At 36.3% G+C, this 20157-nt stretch overlaps 1 protein-coding gene across 2 annotated transcripts in view; it reads right to left on the bottom strand.

The window, feature by feature from the left end:
* Nucleotides 1-20157, bottom strand: part of rasgrf2b (Ras protein-specific guanine nucleotide-releasing factor 2b) — a 61458-nt gene that overhangs the window by 28353 nt on the left and 12948 nt on the right. For both annotated transcript variants that reach the window (XM_026212121.1, XM_026212122.1), the window contains exons 2-9: nucleotides 8509-8615; nucleotides 6438-6585; nucleotides 4717-4806; nucleotides 4327-4580; nucleotides 2702-2781; nucleotides 2172-2365; nucleotides 1705-1814; nucleotides 654-772 (exon numbers count right to left, since the gene is read on the bottom strand). In XM_026212121.1, coding sequence (XP_026067906.1) covers nucleotides 654-772; nucleotides 1705-1814; nucleotides 2172-2365; nucleotides 2702-2781; nucleotides 4327-4580; nucleotides 4717-4806; nucleotides 6438-6585; nucleotides 8509-8615 — 1102 coding nt within the window. The remainder of the gene's footprint in view (nucleotides 1-653; nucleotides 773-1704; nucleotides 1815-2171; nucleotides 2366-2701; nucleotides 2782-4326; nucleotides 4581-4716; nucleotides 4807-6437; nucleotides 6586-8508; nucleotides 8616-20157) is intronic.

The following is a 20157-nucleotide window of genomic DNA, read 5'->3' as shown; positions in this document are numbered from 1 at the left end:
CCCACATTGCATGTGAAAATGTAAACTTCTCATATACGGGATGCAAGGTATCTGTACTGTAATTTAATTTTAACTTTGCCATTGTTCAGTCTCTTTGCAAAGCCTGTATTGTGACAGGACACAGGATAAATATTAAAATAAATACATAAACATAATAAAATAAAATAAAATAAAATAAAAGTATATACAATTATATAAAATACAAATAATCCAATGCATAATACATAATAATGATAAATCCTCTCACAATGACTCATGGTCTGACTTAATATCAAAAGAAAAGTCAACAAAAGACATTGCTTTTCCTGTCACTCATTCTACAAAAAGAACATAAGCTGTATAATGGTGAGATGATGTCATTTCCTATTCCATACATTCCATGTAGAGACCCCCACCCCCCCAAGTGCATGTTATTCCTGGTTTTCTGCTTCTCCAGTACAGGGCCGGATTCTAGTACATTATGAAACACCTCAATTGAAAACATTAGATATTCTGTCCATCCTGGAGTAAGCGCTGACCAATTGTGAAACCATGAATAATTCAGATTCAGAGGGGATCAAGAGGGGGCCGAAGCTGTCGCTGTCACTCAGGTGCTGGTTCTGCTTAAGGCAGTGTGTCAGGCAGGTGGCAGCTCAAGTGTTAACACGACTCACCTTGTCTCACAAACGTCTGGCTGGTGTCAAGGAGGATGTCACAGCCCTCCACGATCATGCGCTCAATAGCCAGGTTCTTACGGATGTTTTCTGTGTCACTCACTTCATCGTGCATCACCCTGGAACAATGCGAACATGACACTTGTGTCACAAATGGAAACATGAGAAATTCACCTTCTTACTTTTTGCCACTTTGGTTCTTTGGCAAAGCTGTAAATGAACATGTCAGGGTATAAGCAACTACTTCATAATGCCGAGGGCAAAAAAAAAAAAAAAAAACGGGAGGAAATTCATTCATCTGCTGAAGCACTATCTGCATTGTTTTGACATGCTATACCCTAAAATAATTCAAATGTGAATCAACTACAATTTCACTTAAAATGTAATGTATGACACAAAATGATTCAAAGATTCTGATGGTCATTGGTTATTGTAACAATATAAAATGTTCTCTTTCCAATTAATTTGAATTTACTTTGAATTCTCCGTTTGCCACCTGCTTTTTCAGTGGAATTAGAAAAATATTTAAACAGTGCTGTGTTATGTGAGTAGGGATCTATAGTGATTAATACAGAAAATAGTGAAAATTACTCAATACTCAAGGCTTAATGCTATTTCAGTGTGTTAAGGGGATGGGTCACTCAAAATTTATTCTTTCAAAATCACTCTTTCATTATTTACTCACTCTTCCTTCTTCTGTGTAACATAAAATAAGTTATTCTGAAAAATCTCTCTGCGGGTTTGGTGACTTCTCATACAATGGAAGTCAATTGTCCCCAAAAGCCGATAGACCCCACAAAACCAATATTTTTCAAAATATCTCAATTTGTATTCCATAAAAACGAAAGTCCAAAAAATCGAAATATATACATATATAAATATATAATTTGTATTATTCTTTTTTATTTATTTATTACTTTTTTATGAGCCATCCCTTTAAACTCATGGGATCACATTATTGCAGTTGGTTAGTGAATCAGGCAAAGGTTTTTGCAATGATATACAATGCGCAACTGTTTAGTAAATTCGCCTCTCAGGGTGGTTTCTTTACCTGGAGAGTTCCTCCAGTTTAGACTTGGCAAACTCTAGACTTTTCCTTTCCACATGCTCATGAGGTGTATGAGCCAGTAGCTCATGGAGAGTGATGATATAACGAGGGATCTGTCAATTAATATCATAAAGAGAGAAAAATTGTAAAGACTGAAAGTGTACAGAGAGTTGTCAGCAGGCCAACATAGAATCTGTGCCCACAGGATGTACGTCTATCAATCAAGTTCTATACGTCCCTCGCCCCTTACATGTTTGTTACTTTAAAAATATGGCAATTTTATAATGTTTACACACAAGAGTAGTAGAGTGTGAAGAGCTCCCTCAAATGGTTTATGGAAAACAAATGTCTTATTTGTAGAAACACAAGCCAGCAATTCCCAGTGGCAGTTCAATTAATTGAACAAATTGAGCTCTTCAGTGATCAGTCTGGAATTGAATAAGACACTAATGAGAGTGCAAGAGTGCCACCTGAAACATGGGGTATGTGAGGAAGGTTTCCAGCATCCTCCCCTCACACGCAGCATTGGATTCGTACTGCTTCAGGAGTTTGTCAAAGTCCCGGTTCTGCTTACAGTTGGCCAGAACCTGAAGACTGTACTGGTGGTTCCTCACAAACTCCTGATAGATGTTCAGCATTGGCAGCAAGATATCAAAGAGATCCGCTAAAAAGGAGAAAGCTATGTCAAAGTCATTAAAAAAACAGAGTCTTTTATTCACAGCGGTGCTTGAAAATGCTTATCTTGGGTTTAAGATGTTGGCGGTTTTCGTCTGGCTCTCATTGTTGCATAAGTGTGTGTGTCTGTATACGGTAAGATAGGAGAGAGCCAGACGTCATTGACGGGTTTGATTGAGATGCTGTGCGTCAGCAGAAGCAGCTTGTCCTTGATGTTAGTGTCACCATGCAATGTGCTGTCTTTGTTGATGGGGTCTTCTGAATAGCTGCTCCTGAGTGCTGTAATTAGCTTTATGAGAGATAAAATGTAACAATTATGACATACCTAGAACCAGTGTGGGCCAGTTTGCTATCCTCGCCTTCAGTCCCTGATGGAATATTTCATGTAGGAACATGATTGTCTCACTGAGGACAAAAAAGAGAGTATACATCAATATAATAAATATTTAAAAGGATTTATTAAAATATCAATAAATCCGATTATCCCATGGCACCAGGGTCAAAGCTTAACACTCAGCTTGTGCCAAAGGCAAGTAAAAATAAACCATGCACAAATAAACACAATGTTGTATTTTGGTTGCAGTTCATTGAAAATGCAGTACAGCATTTATAGGATGTGTTTTTTATTTAGGTTTAAATTAAATCTCATTGGATTGAGATGTTTCAAAAACAATAAGGGATAAAACATTAAGCATGGAAATTTCTGTGTGTGATTTACTAACAACGCGCAAATTAAAGAACACAGACGTAACATCTCATGTACATATTGATCAACGCAATATACCAAGTGTAGAGCAAATTATCGTAGTCGCAAATAAAATGAGGGGTTAAAAGAAGTTTATAAAGCAGGTATTGCATGACTCCTAGTTGAGGGTTCTAAGCCGTCTTTTATTTCATGAAGTAAATTAAAAATACCATTGTTTGGCTTGGCTTGTCAAATGATATGTTTGGATACTGTGTTCTTCCGCCATTCCAAATAAATTAATACATGTGGAAAAAATCCTCTCCCTTCTATAACGCGCTTTCTGTTCTCTGCTGTGCCTCCTTGCAACAACAATTGCAGCAATTTCAAGTGCAAAATTGTTTAAGACATGCTTTTTTGGGGGGGTGTTAACTAATGGTGCAAATTCCAGTGTGAGCACAAATGTTAGTAAATCTTGTTGCGTGATTCACTTTAATACTCTCCTCCCATAAATTTTGCATCCTAATGGGAAACTCCAACAAATGCATATTCTTGATTTTTTTGTGCTGGCACAAGCTGTTAGTAAAACTTGCCCTATATCTGTGTTGCAGAAGGATGTGGATGAAATAGTTCAAATCATCATGCAAACAAGCTGTCACAACACTGCAGTAAATATGTGTCAACACTGACACTGGTTGATCTGGGTCAGAGGATCTCTTGTATACATTTTTTATAACCCAGGATCATTGGAAAAACGTTCCTAAAAGTTTGTTCCTAAAAGCGACACTAAAAGTGCATTTACATTGATCTGAAACAAATCAATGTGAATGTTTTATGTCTTTTGAGTTCTTTTTTCATGGCTTGTGTTTTACTAGATTTGCACATGAAGGTTCTGAATCATCTGTACAGTACTGTACCAGGTGAGCTACAGAGCAAGTTTAATATGTCAGAAAAGCCACATATTAAGCTGGTTATGTGATGCAATCATTTAAATATATTAGTTTTCACAAATCATGCTTCATAAAATAGTTTTGAGGTCATAATATAATATTGTGCAAGGAAACATTCAAAAATAAATCTTTATTAGTTGATAATGCTAGTGTTATTTCAGCTGAAAATTGCGGTGAATTATAAGTTCAGGTATATTTTCGGAATTTTGCAAAAATATTGGCCGAAGGGCATTTGTCATAGGTCACTGGTTTTTCCAGTAAGCCTTTGTAGATTTTTGACAGAATGGTTTTAAATGCTAATAAGCCAAACCCACACACCTGTTAAGGAAGATGCTACTGGTATCATCGTGGCTAATGGGTGGTTTCTTGGAGCTGGCGGCCATTCTGAGTGGCCTCAGGAAGCAGTTGACCAGGATGGAAAGCTGATGGACATACTCTGTCTCAGCCTCCACCATGTTGAAGACGATCTGGTTCCTCTTCCGCATGCTCTCAGCATGAGGAGAACAGATGTAGTCCTGCACAATAATCTTCCATTTCCTTCTACACAGCCACCCTCGCATGAAGCTCTGGACCTACACAGACAAAGTGTCTGGGATTACTGTTTGTGGTCACAGTTTGATCAATGAGCGAAACAGTTTAACCAGCCCATACGGCAGCGGTGTTTGCATGTAGACATATTTCTGGCTATGTAATGTTAAAGTTCTTTACCTTTTTGATTTTTTTTATATCAGGATCCTCCTCTTCTTGGTAAACATGGTAGGGACGCATTCTTTCCTTAGTTTTGTTCAAGGCTACAATCTTTAAGAGAGAACAAAAAACAACATGACTGAGCATTACAATGTTCAAAAGACTTACGAAGGGAAATTGGTGGAGATGACTGTCAAAACTATTGGGCTGCAAATGGTCGCTGTGATTATAATTTGTCACATCAGATAATATTGAAGTATTGAATGATCATCCTTCTCAATGAATAATCAGTGTGTCACATACGTGGATCACTGAGACCCTGTGTGGGTGCTGGCACATCAGATAACCATCTTAACTTCCTCTCCATGCACAATTTCCTTCCTTCATTCAACAGCCTTCATCAAAAAGCTCTCTCACAAAGCCTTTATCAGCCATTTACTTTGGATGCAAATAGGCTAAATGCCCCACAGCGTATCTCCCAGTATACACGGTCTGCAGGCACAAGCCAAGACTTTAGTTTACTGAAGTGCTATTGTACATGTTGATAATTGGTAATGGTCATGTTTTTTTTTTGTGTGTGAAGTGTAACTTTGGAATTTGAACAAATCTTTGCATATAATCTAAAGGCTTTTATCGCTACCCTGCTTTTAGTGGAAAATGATTCAGTTTCCTTATTCTACTTTTACTGCCATAATGTAACCTAAAAAATGTGTTTCACAACAATAAAAATTATACTGAGTTTTTATAATAAAACAATACAACCACTTGCCAAAATTCACCATTTACACAGAATGAACAGTATTCGTGAGTATCTGGGCTTTATGTCAACAATACAAATTTTTTCTATCAGGGTGTGAGCCAGTAGTAGATGGCATCTTTTTTAATTGTATCCTTATAAAATATGTATAACTCACCACATGTCTGAATTCAATTCATGTTTCAGTTTAAAAAACAAAGCACTGCTTTTATGGCTTCATCATTTATTCATAAAGAATACTTCTGATAAAATCATGACAATACAGCATAAGTGGTTTTTATGGCTATTTATATTATACATCAGACCAGTGTTTATATAAAAAAATAATAGTGCAAGAAAAACAACACCATGCAATAACAACAGTGGTTAGAATGATAGATGGAGTAACCGAATAAAAGTATGATAAAACAGTGGACGGACAGATGGGTGGATAGACAGACAGACAGATACTGTAGTTAGATCCCGTCTTTTGTGAACACTGAGCAGTAAGTGTAATCAGCCTAATTAAGATAACATGTTTCTCATTTCTTTGCATTGATTTATACTCTGAATCATGTGTTCACATGCCACTGACCCTGCAATGTCAATAATGGGGCATAATTCTCATCCCCATGGTGACTGGTCCAGCGGGGAGGATAATTCCCTGGTAACACAACTAGGGAACAGATAAGACGCAGAGCCTGAGAGATGCTCTGTGGCACACTGGGATTGCATATGTTGCTGGTAACCTTAATCACAAAAAGAAAAATTCTACAATCTGGAAAAAGCAATGTGGGAAAAGCAGACCTATGGTTGAACTCCATATCAGGATAAGTCACAAATGCTTTTAGTACACAGGACTGTTCAGTAATGGTGACATTTTTGGAGACCTGCACTGTTATTAGATTAATGGGATCTAGAGTGGTTCACTGATTCACAAAATTGGACTGCACGTTGGAAAACAGCCCATTAAATGGCACCGCTCAAGCATATACAGTTACTGTACCTCAGATTTAAGCCTCTCAATCTCTGTGTCTTGGTCTTCCAGTTGTGTGCGGAGCTGATTGGCTGCCACCTTCTCTGTCTCCACAATCTGCACCAGGTGGATGTACTTCTGCATAAGAACCTCACGCTCGATGATGATGTCAGAGTAGCTGAGATGAAAACAACAGGGTTACACTCAAATGTAATGAGATATCAGAACATAAATGTAGCCGTTTATGTGTGCCTGGGTTCATTTAGCGAGACTAAACACTAAAGATGTCCAGTTGAGCAAACTGCTACTATCAAGCCACTGCTGAACTTGTTACTAAATCTTAACTTGATCATGTTAATCATGTACATGTTTTTCATTTTATTTTAAATAGCCTGTGTGTGTTGAACCTACTGAACTCACCAACGCTTTCCAGTAAAATTGTGTTTATGAAATTGCTTTGATGGATTTAAACTATAGTATTTATCATTTCCAGATATAATTTCAAATGAAAAATTACTTTTTAAATGAAACTTACTGAAAATGTTTTATGCATGTTTTTAAAAAATGTAACACACACACAAATGGTGCACTTTGACATCATCTATTGTCTGTGATTCATTTTCAGTTGCATTTAAGTGAACAATGTGAGCCTGTTTGACTAAAGTTCAATGCGGCCTGTCCAGATGTTCACAGGCACATCTGTTCATGGGTAACCCAATAATCTGTTAGATTCAGCTGATCTCTCCAGTGACGCAATCCAAATGTACACTGTGGCTTGAGTATAAATCTGTATGAGGAGTATAAATCTCTAGACTGTCAGCATGTGAGTGCCTTAAATCTCTTTGAGCTTGTGTGTCTGCAGAATATTATGTGAATGTGTGTGTGTGTGTGTGTGTGTGTCTGTATCTTTGCGTAAGTTGCTAACAACAACAAACCATTGTCATAACATCATAAATTAGTTTTTCTCCTACTCAGATTTGAAACTGTATTTGTTTAATTGTTTAAGTGAAGCGTATAATTATCTCAATGTTAAAATACTTTCAAAACTATAAATAAGCCATTCATAAGATTAATTCCCCCCGAAAGAGTCAACAATGAGGCTTTTCAAAACATTGCTGTTTGTTTGAGCATCCCAATCAGTCCGGCTCAACCAATGACATGGATACATGTTCAAAAAACAATATTATTGTCATGTTTTTGTCATTATTTTCATCCGTTTCTTTTCTTTTCGGCATTTCATCTCTGTTCTAGCTTGTTTCCTGATGTAGCTTTCTTATAAACCTGCCGTTGTATACTATGAATTTTGTTGGCTCTGTATTGAACTGCTTATTATGTTCCTAATATTTAGTTGCTTTAGATAAAAGCATCTGCATTAATGTAATGTAATGTATATGCTAAAAGAAAACTGTACCACTAGACCTAGTCATTGTATCAAAAGTACTGTATTAACATATATTTTCAGTCAATAAAGCTATTGTTAACTATTACAGCTTTGCTAAATACAGCAACAAATAAAATATAAAATATTATTAAATAAGCTGAAAGAAAGAAAGAAAGACTTTTACATGCATAATGAACTACTAAGTTGCTAAAAAGTTGCTAGAGGTTATCTTTAAGTGATCTTGCCTATGGCACCAAGAGAGAAAGAGCTGGTACATCTTAAAAAAAAAAAAGATGGTGCATGACGCCACTGGCAACTAGGTTTCCACAGTCTGAAATTACAGCTTAATATTCAGTCTTGCTCTAAGGCAGATCTGTGATACAACAAATAAAGCAGTTTAAGCTTTCTTTGGAGATTTGTCTTCTTGAGATGAGTTGTATAAAACATGACTGCAAAGTTTGATCTTAGGCTGCATGTCTGAGCACCAGGGAGAGGAGAACAACAGTGCTGTCAACCTCAGTGCAGCTTATTTGTTGCTGTGTTGCTCTGCAGTGACAGGGATAAATGCACAATGCGCTTGACTTAACCCGCTCTGATATGTCTCTTTCTTATTATGATGATTTTATTCTTTCTGCCTGAGAGTAAAGCTTCTTTAGCGCTTCTAAATATTATCCTTGAATGAGCAAGATACAGAAAACAAATACACACAGTCACACTTACCTGGCCTGCTGGATGGCGTCCACCCATTCATCACAGTCTGGCTCCTCCTCTGTCCGCAGTTCCAGAGGCTTCTGTCCATCATGCCCGAAGACGACGAGGAAATAATGCTGAAGAGATAGACAGACAGATACAAACTGAGAAGTGTGTGTGATTATAAGAGTGTTGAACCTACTAAACTTCAAACTGTACTACATGCACTTTCCATGAATAGTGTATTTTAATATTCTATTTTCAAACATTTGATGTTCATTATTTCATGCTTAGTAAAATAGCTGTATGAAAAGCAGCTATTTTTAACACAAAAAAATCAATTAATTGTGGCCTGTCTCACTTCACGTCTTAACGTTCTCAACTGTATTCAACAACAAAACCTAAATAATGTCACCATCTTGACAAAATCTGTAGAACCTATTTAATTATATGTATATTTTTATATTTCCTTCACAACCCTCCTAACATCTGTTCTTTGTCCAATTGAAAATTGTGACACTCATAAATAATAAATAATATGGTTTTACCACAAAATGCAGTGTTCAATACATGTCATAATCAACCTTGTTGTTTATGAAAAAATGTTTTTTGAATCATTCTATTTAATTTTGATGCATATTGCTAGAAAATCAGGGTTGCAAAAAAAAAACTAACTTATTTGTCCAAAGCACTACAATCTAAAATATGAATATTAGGAAATAAATTACCACCACTAGATGCCTGCTTTTAGATATAGCTATCAGAGCACCTGCTCTGTATTAGACACAGTAAGCTTTTACTGCCAACAAGCAAATGCTGACAAGCATTGTGAAATAAAACAGGTACAGGGTTATGAGAGTCTGAGCACTGCGTGGCTTGAGGCCATCTGCAAGGCAAATAAACACATACAGCCGCTTAACAGCAGGTGTGAGAGGAGTTGAATCAGCTATTGTCATGATGACCTGAGGGAAAATGCATGGTGTGAGCTGGTTAGCATGTGACATTCATAAGCAGTTTCACAAAGCGTAGAATAGCATATGCCTTTCACTTTAAATGTAGTGTTATTGTTGTTTCCTAAAGTTACAGTTGAGTATGGCAAGAAAGAGCAAAATAAATAATATGGAAAAAATAATGTAAAGCACAGTGTAAGAAAAGCCCATAAATCAATAAATGAAAACAGAATAGAAAACACTAGAATAGAAGTCAGATTTTTTATATAATATTTGCTCTGACATCAAATTCCGACAGTCTGTGAGAGGACTTTTGCAGTAATAGTTCATTACGCTATATAAACAAATAGCTAGTTGATTTTCATTTTGATGATGTTATTTATAATTGGATGTATAAGAATTTGTGTACACACACACACACACACACACACACGTATATACATACATACAAACATAAATATATATCTATATATATATATATATATATATATATATATATATATATAGATATAGATATATATATATATATAGATATATATATATCTATCTATCTATCTATCTATCTATATATATATATATATATATATAGATAGATAGATAGATAGATAGATATATAGATATATAGATACACACACACACACACACACACACACACATATATATATATATATATATATGTGTGTGTGTGTGTGTGTGTGTGTGTGTGTGTGTGGGTGGGTGTGTGTGTGTGTGTAAACAAATTCTTGAACATCCAATTATGAATAACATCATCAAAATAAAAAGGCTCTAGGTATTTGTTTATATAGAAAAATGAACTATTCCTGCAATCCCTGCATAAACATAAACACTGGTGCTGCTTCAAAGACACTATTAATGAAATATCAACTACATCATGGCAGTCAAACTTAAGCATTACTAACCACAGCCTGAAAAAAAAGTAATTGTGGCAAGGCCTTTTTCAAACAGTGAAAATCACTTGGGAATAAAAAAAAAAAACACTCTAGCAGCATTTAGCTGACACTGAGAGCAAGCAATCACAGTCCAAATGCAAGAAAGCTGATTATTTCCATCCCTTGGTGCAGGAATTAGCATACACTTAGAATCCAGTGGGAAATAAATCTAAAATATATAAATATTTCTAACAATTTTCATAAGGCATTGTTAAGCATATAAATGCAATCTACTAATACAAAGGCTTAGGGGTCAGAAAGCAGAACATATTGCATTTGTCTGTGTATCTGACATATGCATTTATTTCACATCTGCAGCTGACACTAATGAAATGAGCAACTTCAGCTGGTCATGCAACAGAAAACACAGCTCCACTCTTGCTCTTCGAGTCATCGCTAGAATCATGAGGAGACAAAATACAGCGAGTCTGTTTGTGACTGCCATGTACTGTATGTCAGAGAGAGAAAGAACTGTTTGTGTGTACACATCTGCATATGCGTCCAGTGTATGTATGTGCACATTAGAGGTGACCCCAAATAGTCGATGATTCAATGCTTCGATTCTAGGAGTCTGATTCGACTACCAATCTCACAGTCGAATATCCGCAGCCTGTTATGATAAAGCCGTGAATAAGAATCTGAAAAGAAAGAAGCTTCAAATTAATATTTTAAAGTGCGTGAATAAATCCAACCACCCCTATAGATTTATGTTTCACTTTCCATAATCCGTGACCGACAGAGGAGCATCTTGGCGGCAGGGTTTTTAAACTTTACCAAAAGACTCAAACTGACACAGGCAGAGTCTGGATGTTTTCGAACAGGTAGGGTACAACTGATTTCAAAACATTTCAGCTAGGGATGCACCGAAATTTCGGCCACCGAAAATTTTCGGCCGAAAATTGCCTTTTCGGTTTTCGGCCGATAGACTTTTATCACCGAAACAACACGGCCGAAATGTTGTGATGACGCAAACAGAAACCGCGACCTGCACGTGCACCTGCAAAGCGCAGACCACGAGCTCCCCGCGACATTCACTTAACACCAGTGAGAACATTCTCTCTCTTCGTATTCCTTTATTCGCAGCACTAAAACGTCTCCTAACAAAGAAATTAAGACGGACCACGAAGTAAAAACAAAGAAAAGTACAGTCTTATAGAGTCTGTTAGCACACGTCTCACTGAGATCTTTTCGGATCCTCTGCACTTCATCGCGAATGTGCTTGATCCGCGTTATAATGACCATTACTTGGATGCGGAAATAAGGCAGCGCGCACGAGAAATGATCCAGGCCGCGCTCTATGCGGAGAACCCGCGTGGAGACGGAGAAGCGCCAAGTGCAGGAGACCATCATCTGCACCAGATGAGTGGCATGCACCATCGTTGTCTGATATGTTCAGTGGAATTCTGCAAGAAAGTGCCTCAAATAATAATAATACGTTGGCTATTTTGATCTTAGGCTACTATATATAATATATACACACACACAAACATATATACATACATAATATCAGATTGTAGCCATATTTATGCTAGATTTTCTGCTAGATTTCTGCTTTAATTTGATAAAAATGTTTATTTATGCCCTGGCCCTATTTAAATACACTATCTCAAATATTTCTCAAATGTCAGGCAGATGACAAGCTCAACTGCTCAACAGCTAGATGGTTATCTGTCTTAAGTCCCCATCCCCAGAAGTGATAACAGTCTTGCCAACTGGAGAAGTAATGCACTTTCTAGTCCTACAGAGAAAAATTTCAAATGCACTTCACCTAAATGCACTTTGTTTTTATTAGAGAACTGTTCATTTTAAAACGTTTCTGCAGGCCAGTAGGCCTGCACATTGTTATTAAATATACACGAGTGGGATACATTTTTAGTTTGAATTTTATTTTATACTGTGCATTGTTGCAATGTGCTTAATAAATATTTGCATCATTTGTAATTATGTATTTTTATGTTTTTTTTAAATAAGTTATGTAATTGTAATTATCTTTGAAACTTTAATATTAATTTATGCAATTGCAATGTCTTAATTTTAGTAAAGTTAGTACACGGTCATAGCAATAAATGCAATGGTACTAATAATTGGCATAATTTCTTTCGGTGTTTCGGTTTCGGTTTTCGGCCTTGGTTTTCTCTTTTTCGGTTTTCGGTTTCGGCCAAGAATTTTCATTTCGGTGCATCCCTAATTTCAGCTGGTGTTGTATATACATCGTGGATATATTATTTACCTGATATAAGATGCATTTGTTTTTGAGTCAAGCGCTTCATTGTAGTACTACGGTGATATCTCTTCAGCGCGCAGCATGAGCAGGTCGAACTACAATGCAGAATATTAATAATATTCTGTCACACCCATACCGTTATAATGAGAACATCATTATAATAAAATGCTTTGAAGTTTTAGACTTATGCTGCCATGTTTCTGCACATTGTTTCGTGAAGAACACGTCCGCAAAATGAGTTCATTCAGAGCCGCGCAGACACGTTCATTTGCATTCGGGCTCTTTTGCAGATAGCCTATAAGTCGTAATATTGACGTTATTGATGTTATCTTGTACAAACAACGAAGCATATTCTACATTAAATTATGAGTTTAATCCCATTGATTAAAAAAAAAAAGTGCTATCAAATGCGCATGCAGCTCAAGACAGAAATGCAGAACATTAAAGGTCCCGTTCTTCATGATCCCATGTTTTAAACTTTAGTTAGTGAGTAATGTTGTTGTTAGAGTATAAATAATATCTGTAAAACTCTAAAGCTCAAAGTTCAATGCCAAGTGAGATATTTTATTTAACAGAATTCGCCTACAAAAAACGACCCGTTTGGACTACAGCCCTCTAGTTCCTGCAGTAATGACATCACTAAAACAGTTTTTTGACTAACCTCCGCCCACAGGAATAAACAAAAAAGGGGGCGTGGTCTTGTTAAGCGCTCCCATGGAGAAGAAAGAAGAGTTGTGTTTGTCGCCTTGGCGTTGAAACGCTGTTATTTTTATTAGAGTCCAATCACCTTTGTTTGGGTTTCACAGGGACTTGGAGATTAATGGTTACAATTTATGTTTAACTCGGTTCCCGAAAATTAAAATCCACATGTAAAACTATGTGCAGCACATTTTGCCGACGACAGCTTCCTCAATCTCAATCAGTTTAATGCTGGATTCGCACAAAGATTATTCCTGAAAGATGGAGCAGTTCCCTCTTTGTCTGGAGAAGGCGTTGTTTATGGACCACAAAAGGTAAGTGTATTTTATTATCTAAGTTGGTGCGTTTAACAGTTTCTGTAACTTATTACACAAAGGGCAATGCTGTTTAGTTTTGTTAACTAGATGGTAGGGCTGTGCAAAAAATCGAATGTGATTTTCATGCGCATCTCGTCAGTAAAGGCATTCTGTGATTAGAAAGTGAAACTGAAAAAGTGAAAGTACACATAGACAGTAAAAGAAGTACATCTCAAGCACGTGCGTTCAGATCAGGATTGCCAGGCTTCTCAAAACTACTCCAAAACTAGTCCAATCGCATTTCCAGGAGGATGGCATGCGCTCAGCTGGTGTCGAATCACAACACAGGAACCGCTGGCCCAATCAGAATTCATTACGTTTTTCTGAAGGAGGGACTTTATAGACCAAGGAAGTCATCAGACCAATTTTATGACAGTGAAAACAGCGGTATACAGATAAGTTAATTGTGTGAAAAATACAGTTTTTTTACACGCAAAACATGATAACATGTTATATTGCACACTGTAAACACAATCAAAGCTTCAAAAAACACGAAAAACGTGATCTTTAATAGACTGTCATAGGCTAACTTTATAATGAGAGCACTATTATACAAATTGTGAATTGTTAGGGTTTCATTGACGTTTAGTCTTAACTATCTTTTAATCAAAACATAAAAACATTATTTACTCCGTTTATATCTGCAATGTGTTCGTTACACATTTTCCTGTGTGTTAACATCAGTAATTATGGCTGTCGGATGTCTGACTTGACTCAGTGTGTTTTGCCCCGCCCCCCAAACATATGATTCGAATATCAAGATACGAAAATTCCGAATCGACTATGAAAATCCTTAGTCGGGGACACCCCTAGTGCGCATATATAATCTGAAAACTGCAGTTGAAGTCAAGTTCAAGGGATTAAGCGTTCAGTGTTTTCTAACACAGACAGGCATGAGAGGCCTTATGTAACCGTCCCTAGATCTATTTACAGTCTCTCAGGCTGGCTGCCTCTCCGGACGTCCCCTGCACTCTTCTCTGGGCGTTGCACATAAACAGAAGGATAAAATCAGCACTAGGCATTCTTACATACACAAAACCATCTCTACGCTCACAGAACAAAAGGTACAAAACTGTCACTGGGGTGGTACCCTACTAATATGTACACTTTAGGTACTAATTTGTACTTTTAAAGTACTAATATTACTACATTTTTATTGTTTAGGGGTAAATAAGGTAAAGTTTGTATCTTTTTCTGGGAGTGTATGTAAGCTATTGGTAAACTTAGCAGAACCCACTTAAAGGGATAGCTAGTTCACACCAATAAAAAAAAAATCTGTCATCATTTACTGACCCTCAGGTTTCTTTCACTCTCTTTTTCTCTCTCTTTTTTATTTTTTACTACAATTGGCAGTTGCGTTATCTTCCATGACAAAATGTTTATTTTTGGGTGAACTATTCCTTTAAATATTCAAATTCATCTGCAGCATCCAGCAAATCTACTACAACTAGCCACTGTGGTGTCTGGTAGAAATGTTTGTACTGTAACACTTTACAATAAGGTCCCCCCACCCCCAACCCCCCCAATGTTCTCCAAACCTGTAAGACCTTTGTTCATCATCAAAACATAAATTAAGATATTTTAGATTAAATCTGAGTGCTTTCTGACCCTGCATAGATAGCAGCGCAATTGAAATGGTTGAATGAAGTCATTATAAATAAATAGTTTTTTGTGCACAAAAAGTATTCCCGTAGCTTCGTAAAATAACAACTAAACCACTGTTGTCACATGGACTATTTTACCAATGTCCTTACTACGTTTCTGGGTTTCATGACAGAATTTTCATTTTTGGGTAAACTATCCCTTTAAATGCATTAGCTAAAATTAAATATCTATGAGCAATACATTTTTAAAGCATTTATTAGCTTCTGTTAATGTTAAAATGTATTTTTTTTTTACTAAGATTAATACATGCTGTAAATGTATTGTTCATATTAATTGATGCAGTTAACTAATGTTAACAATTGAAAACTTATTGTACCAAAGGTATAAACCAGCTACAATATTCGCAGCATCCAGAGGCTTTTATTTCAAACAACAGACTAAAGAGGTTTGTGAGCAGCCTTGGGGTTAGGATGAGATAAAAACAAAGTCAAAACAAATACACAGACATCAGAGTTAATACAGAACACAATATTACATCTCTGCAATCATAAGCCCTGGAGTAATCGTTTAAATGGTTTTTGCAAGGCTCTAGTGTATGCTGACATTTCCTGCGATAACAGGAAGTAATTTGCTCAAACTCATAACACTCACTAAGAAAAACCATAAGATTTTACTCAAAAAGGAGTTCAAATTCTATAAATGAAAAATGTTCTGACAACACAAGATCACATAAAATCAACATATGATAATCGTTTCAGGACATGTTTAGAACAGTTAGGTAACGAGTATATTTACTGTACATGTATAGAAAAAAAATGACTGAAAACTATCAAAAATATGCTAATTTTAAAAACCAGACAAAGCAAGAAAACCACATCAGGACTCAACAATAAAGATGCCCCACTGGCCACAGATTTTCAACTCCGTTTCAGCCTTTGAGCCTTTTGATCATGTTGATTAAAATTAGAAAGTTTGAGGTCATTTTTTTCTTTCTCTTTTTTTAAATTAATTAATACAGCAAATATGTATTTAATTGATCAAAAATGACAGTAAAGGCATTTAATATGTTACAAAAGATTTCTATTTCAAATAACTTAAAAAAAGTATGATGGTTTCTGCAAAAATATGAGGCACAGTGATAACAACAGTGATAATTCAGCTGGTAATTTAAAGAATAAGCTGTGAGAATGCTGGTTTACACACAGAGAAAAATCTGGTCACAGCTTTATGCTGATCAGGATTCATCTAAACCATTTGTGAAATTAAAAAGGATAGTTCACCCAAAATTGAAAAATTTGTCATCATACTCGCCCTCCGGTTTCTCCAGAACTGTATGATTCCATTGCTTCAGCTGAACACAAAAAAAGAAAACATTTTGAAGAATGTTGATAACCAATTGGTGACGGCAGCCTTTGACTTCCATATTATTTTTCCATACTGTGGAAGAAAATGGCTACTGTCAACTGTTTGGTTACTAACATTATAAACTCAGGTTTGGAACAACTTAAGCATGATTAAATGATGACAGAATGTTCATTGCATGACCTAAAAGTTGTCTGGTTATTAAATATAAGCAGTGCAAGATTGTGCATAAATGCAGTCATACTTAAGTTTAGATATCACTCTAATTCTAGATTTAAAAAAAACAATAATCCTAAATAAATTACAGCTTTGCAAAAAAAAAAAAAAAAAAAAACATATACTATTAATAGAGCCAAATATTCTCTATGAACAAAATAAATAAAAATAGAGGAGAAGTAGCCCACATGGACACTGACCTAATAAAGTAAATCATCGGCACTCTGCCCCTTTACACGCATGAGCTCTTTTCAATGCGGGCGAGAATGGACCGGTGTCGACCCCTCACTCTCAAGCAGTTATGTCGGTCTTTCCCCCTGGAACGTTCTGACTGAAATATTTCCTAACCTATTTCCTCGCACAAGTCATACATTTGTGAAATTCTGAAGCCCTGTATTAACAAGGCCATGCCCCGAAGCATTGAATTATATGAAGAGTGTCTATTCTGGGCTGAGCGCTTATATGGAAGCCATACACACAGAACACTCTTGTTCGACTCACAGGAGGGCACTGAACTATGCCGCCACATTAGTGCCCAAGGCCAACACAAACCAACAGGCCTGGTGAGCAGGGTGAAGGTTTGGCCCAACACCTCTAAATCTAGTCACCGAACCCTCCACCAATACACAAATTCATCGCTGCATGTATCCGCAATAGTAATTTGCTCAGGAAATCTGCCAAGCCTACAGAAGAGAAAAACAGAGCGGGTGGGTGAGAGAGACAGAACCTCTTGCATAACATTTCTTAACAAGTGTCAAGCATATATTTAAACCTTCACTTTACCAAACAAATTTTGTTTCCATGACAACACAGTCCTCTGCGCAAGAACCGTGCTCTATAATGCTTTTTGCTCTGCATTCATTACTACTGCTTTCTTCGTTCAGCGCCTTGCCAGTCTTCATTTCAACTTCCTCGTCTATTAGGCTGACGGGAGTTGTGTAATGAATACGTTTGGCTTGCCTTTAGCAAATCATATCTGCCATGATCTCATCTTAGCACAGTAAATGATGATAATATGTTGCAAAAAGCAGCCTATGGTGATTTCTGCTGGTTTGATGTAGTTTGAACAGTTTTCGCCTGTCAGCCAGCAGGTTTTCCAAACTGACAAGCACTCAAACCTCCAATAAAACCAGCAAAGCAGAAAAAACAGAGGCTAATCAGACCTATATTAAAAATCAAGTTTGTTTATTGGCATTTTTGGCTCCATCAAGAACATCCATGGATTCTTTCCATTGGTTATTTATAGTAAAAACAGGATATATAGGTCATTAAAATGTTCTTCACTTGAAGAAAATAATGGTTCTTTTAAGAACGGATAGCAACCAAAAATGGTTCTTCTATGGCATCACTGCAAAACACACTTTTGGAACGAGTGAATCTTAAAAATAAAGGTTCTTTATTGGCATCTATGGTTCTGTGAAGAATCTTTAACATCCATAGAAGCTTTCCGTTCCACAAACGGTTCTTTATAATGAAAAATAAAAAATTCTTTAGATTTTAAAGAAAGTTTGTCAAATTTGTACAGACCTCAGGAAAAAGATTCAATGAAAACAAACTTTGTTCAGATCCACTGCATTTTACTATTATCTTTTCCTACCCCCAGCTCTTAAAGATGGCATAACCAAACAATGGTATGATTGTGGTTTTCAGACTTTCGAAGGACTTTACGAGGGGGATACACTCATGTCTCACTCATACACTCATGTACACACCTCCCCTCTAAATTTTTCTTCAAATATCTAAGTTAGATACTACATTCAGACTCAGCAAGGTGGTCGCTTATCCAACCTCTCCACCCTCTCTGTACTAATATGCCCAGGGAGCCCAGGCTTATCGGGATGGGGGTCACTTCATTACCGGATGAACGAAAGGGAATTAATCTGAGGTTTGTTAGATTAGCTCTTTTAGCAGCAATAAAATCAATAACATTGAAGTGGAAGGACCCTAAAACACTTACTACTTTTATGTGGACTACAGAAGTATCATCCTATGTACCTATTGAAAAAATAGCATTTTGTTTGAAGATACGTCAAGATCTGTTTGTAAAACACTGGGGCAATTTCCTTTCATATATATTTCATATGACTTTAAATGCCGTTTCTTGTTTAATCTGTTTATGGTTTATTAGTGGCACTGTGGGAGGGAGGGAAGTTTGTGGTGTGATATAGGGTTGTGACATGGAAATAATTATTCAATTTGTATTTTGTACTTTGTGTTATCTTATTTTTTTTTTTTTTTAAGAAAAACCCCAATAAATATCATGTAAAAAAAATAATAATTAAGAACTGTTGAACTGTTTACTGAAAGCTTCTTCGTCGGGGAACCATTTTTTTTTTTTATTGAGCACCTTCATTTAAACTTCCTCGTCTGACATTGTCAGTTGGCTCACTTTTTGCAAATATTATTTGGCATCATCTCAGCACTGTAAATGACAATGATAAACAACCTAAGAGGATTTCAGCTGGATTGATCTGGTTTAAACACTTAGCCTGTCAATCAGCCAGTTTTCCTGCTTGACAAGCACGCAAACCCTATAAAACCAGCAAAACAGAGCAGATTGAGCTTAACTGGTTTGGGAGACCACATATATATTTTACAGAGTGGAATGGAGGTTGGTTTAAGAAGGACACATATTTGTTTTGATTAGAGATGTTCCGATACACTTTTTCTCTTCCCGATACCGATTCCGATACCTGGGCTCAGGGTATCGGCCGATACCGAGTACTGATCCGATACCTGGGTGTATATCTGTATATACAGCTGTATATACTACTAGCCCTGTGTAAATTGCTAGAATTTTTTTATGGTGTGCTTCAGACAGATCCCTCAATAAAACATGAACAAATACATGGTGAACTACTGTATTTATTACAGTATTTTTATTATCTAACATGAATTTGACAGTATTATTTATTTTCTTATGCAAAAAAGAACTTCAAATGCAGCCAAAAATCTAACACCGCAAACTAAAAAAGGTATTTAAGTTTTACAATATAACTGTATAAAAAAACTGCAACAAATAAGTCTAGGAATATAAAAAAAGATCTATTAATCAGATAATCTCTAACAAGTAAAAAACAAGTAAAAAACAAGCAACCATCTAGGCATAATTATTATTATTATAGAGATGTATTATTATTACTGTAGGCTACAACAGTAGCTTTATATATTGTCAATTTACTCATGTAAACCAAACATTTATTTTAATGGGCTGCCATGAAGATCTTTGAGTGTCTGTGTTTATGATATGACAGTATTCTCAAATGAAACGGTAAATTCTCATGAAGTGACGGTTTATGCGTTCGTGTCCTCATGAC

This window comes from Carassius auratus, chromosome 30, assembly GCF_003368295.1.
Source record: "Carassius auratus strain Wakin chromosome 30, ASM336829v1, whole genome shotgun sequence".
Lineage (NCBI taxonomy): Eukaryota > Metazoa > Chordata > Actinopteri > Cypriniformes > Cyprinidae > Carassius > Carassius auratus.
This window is presented reverse-complemented; position numbering and strand designations above follow the sequence as displayed.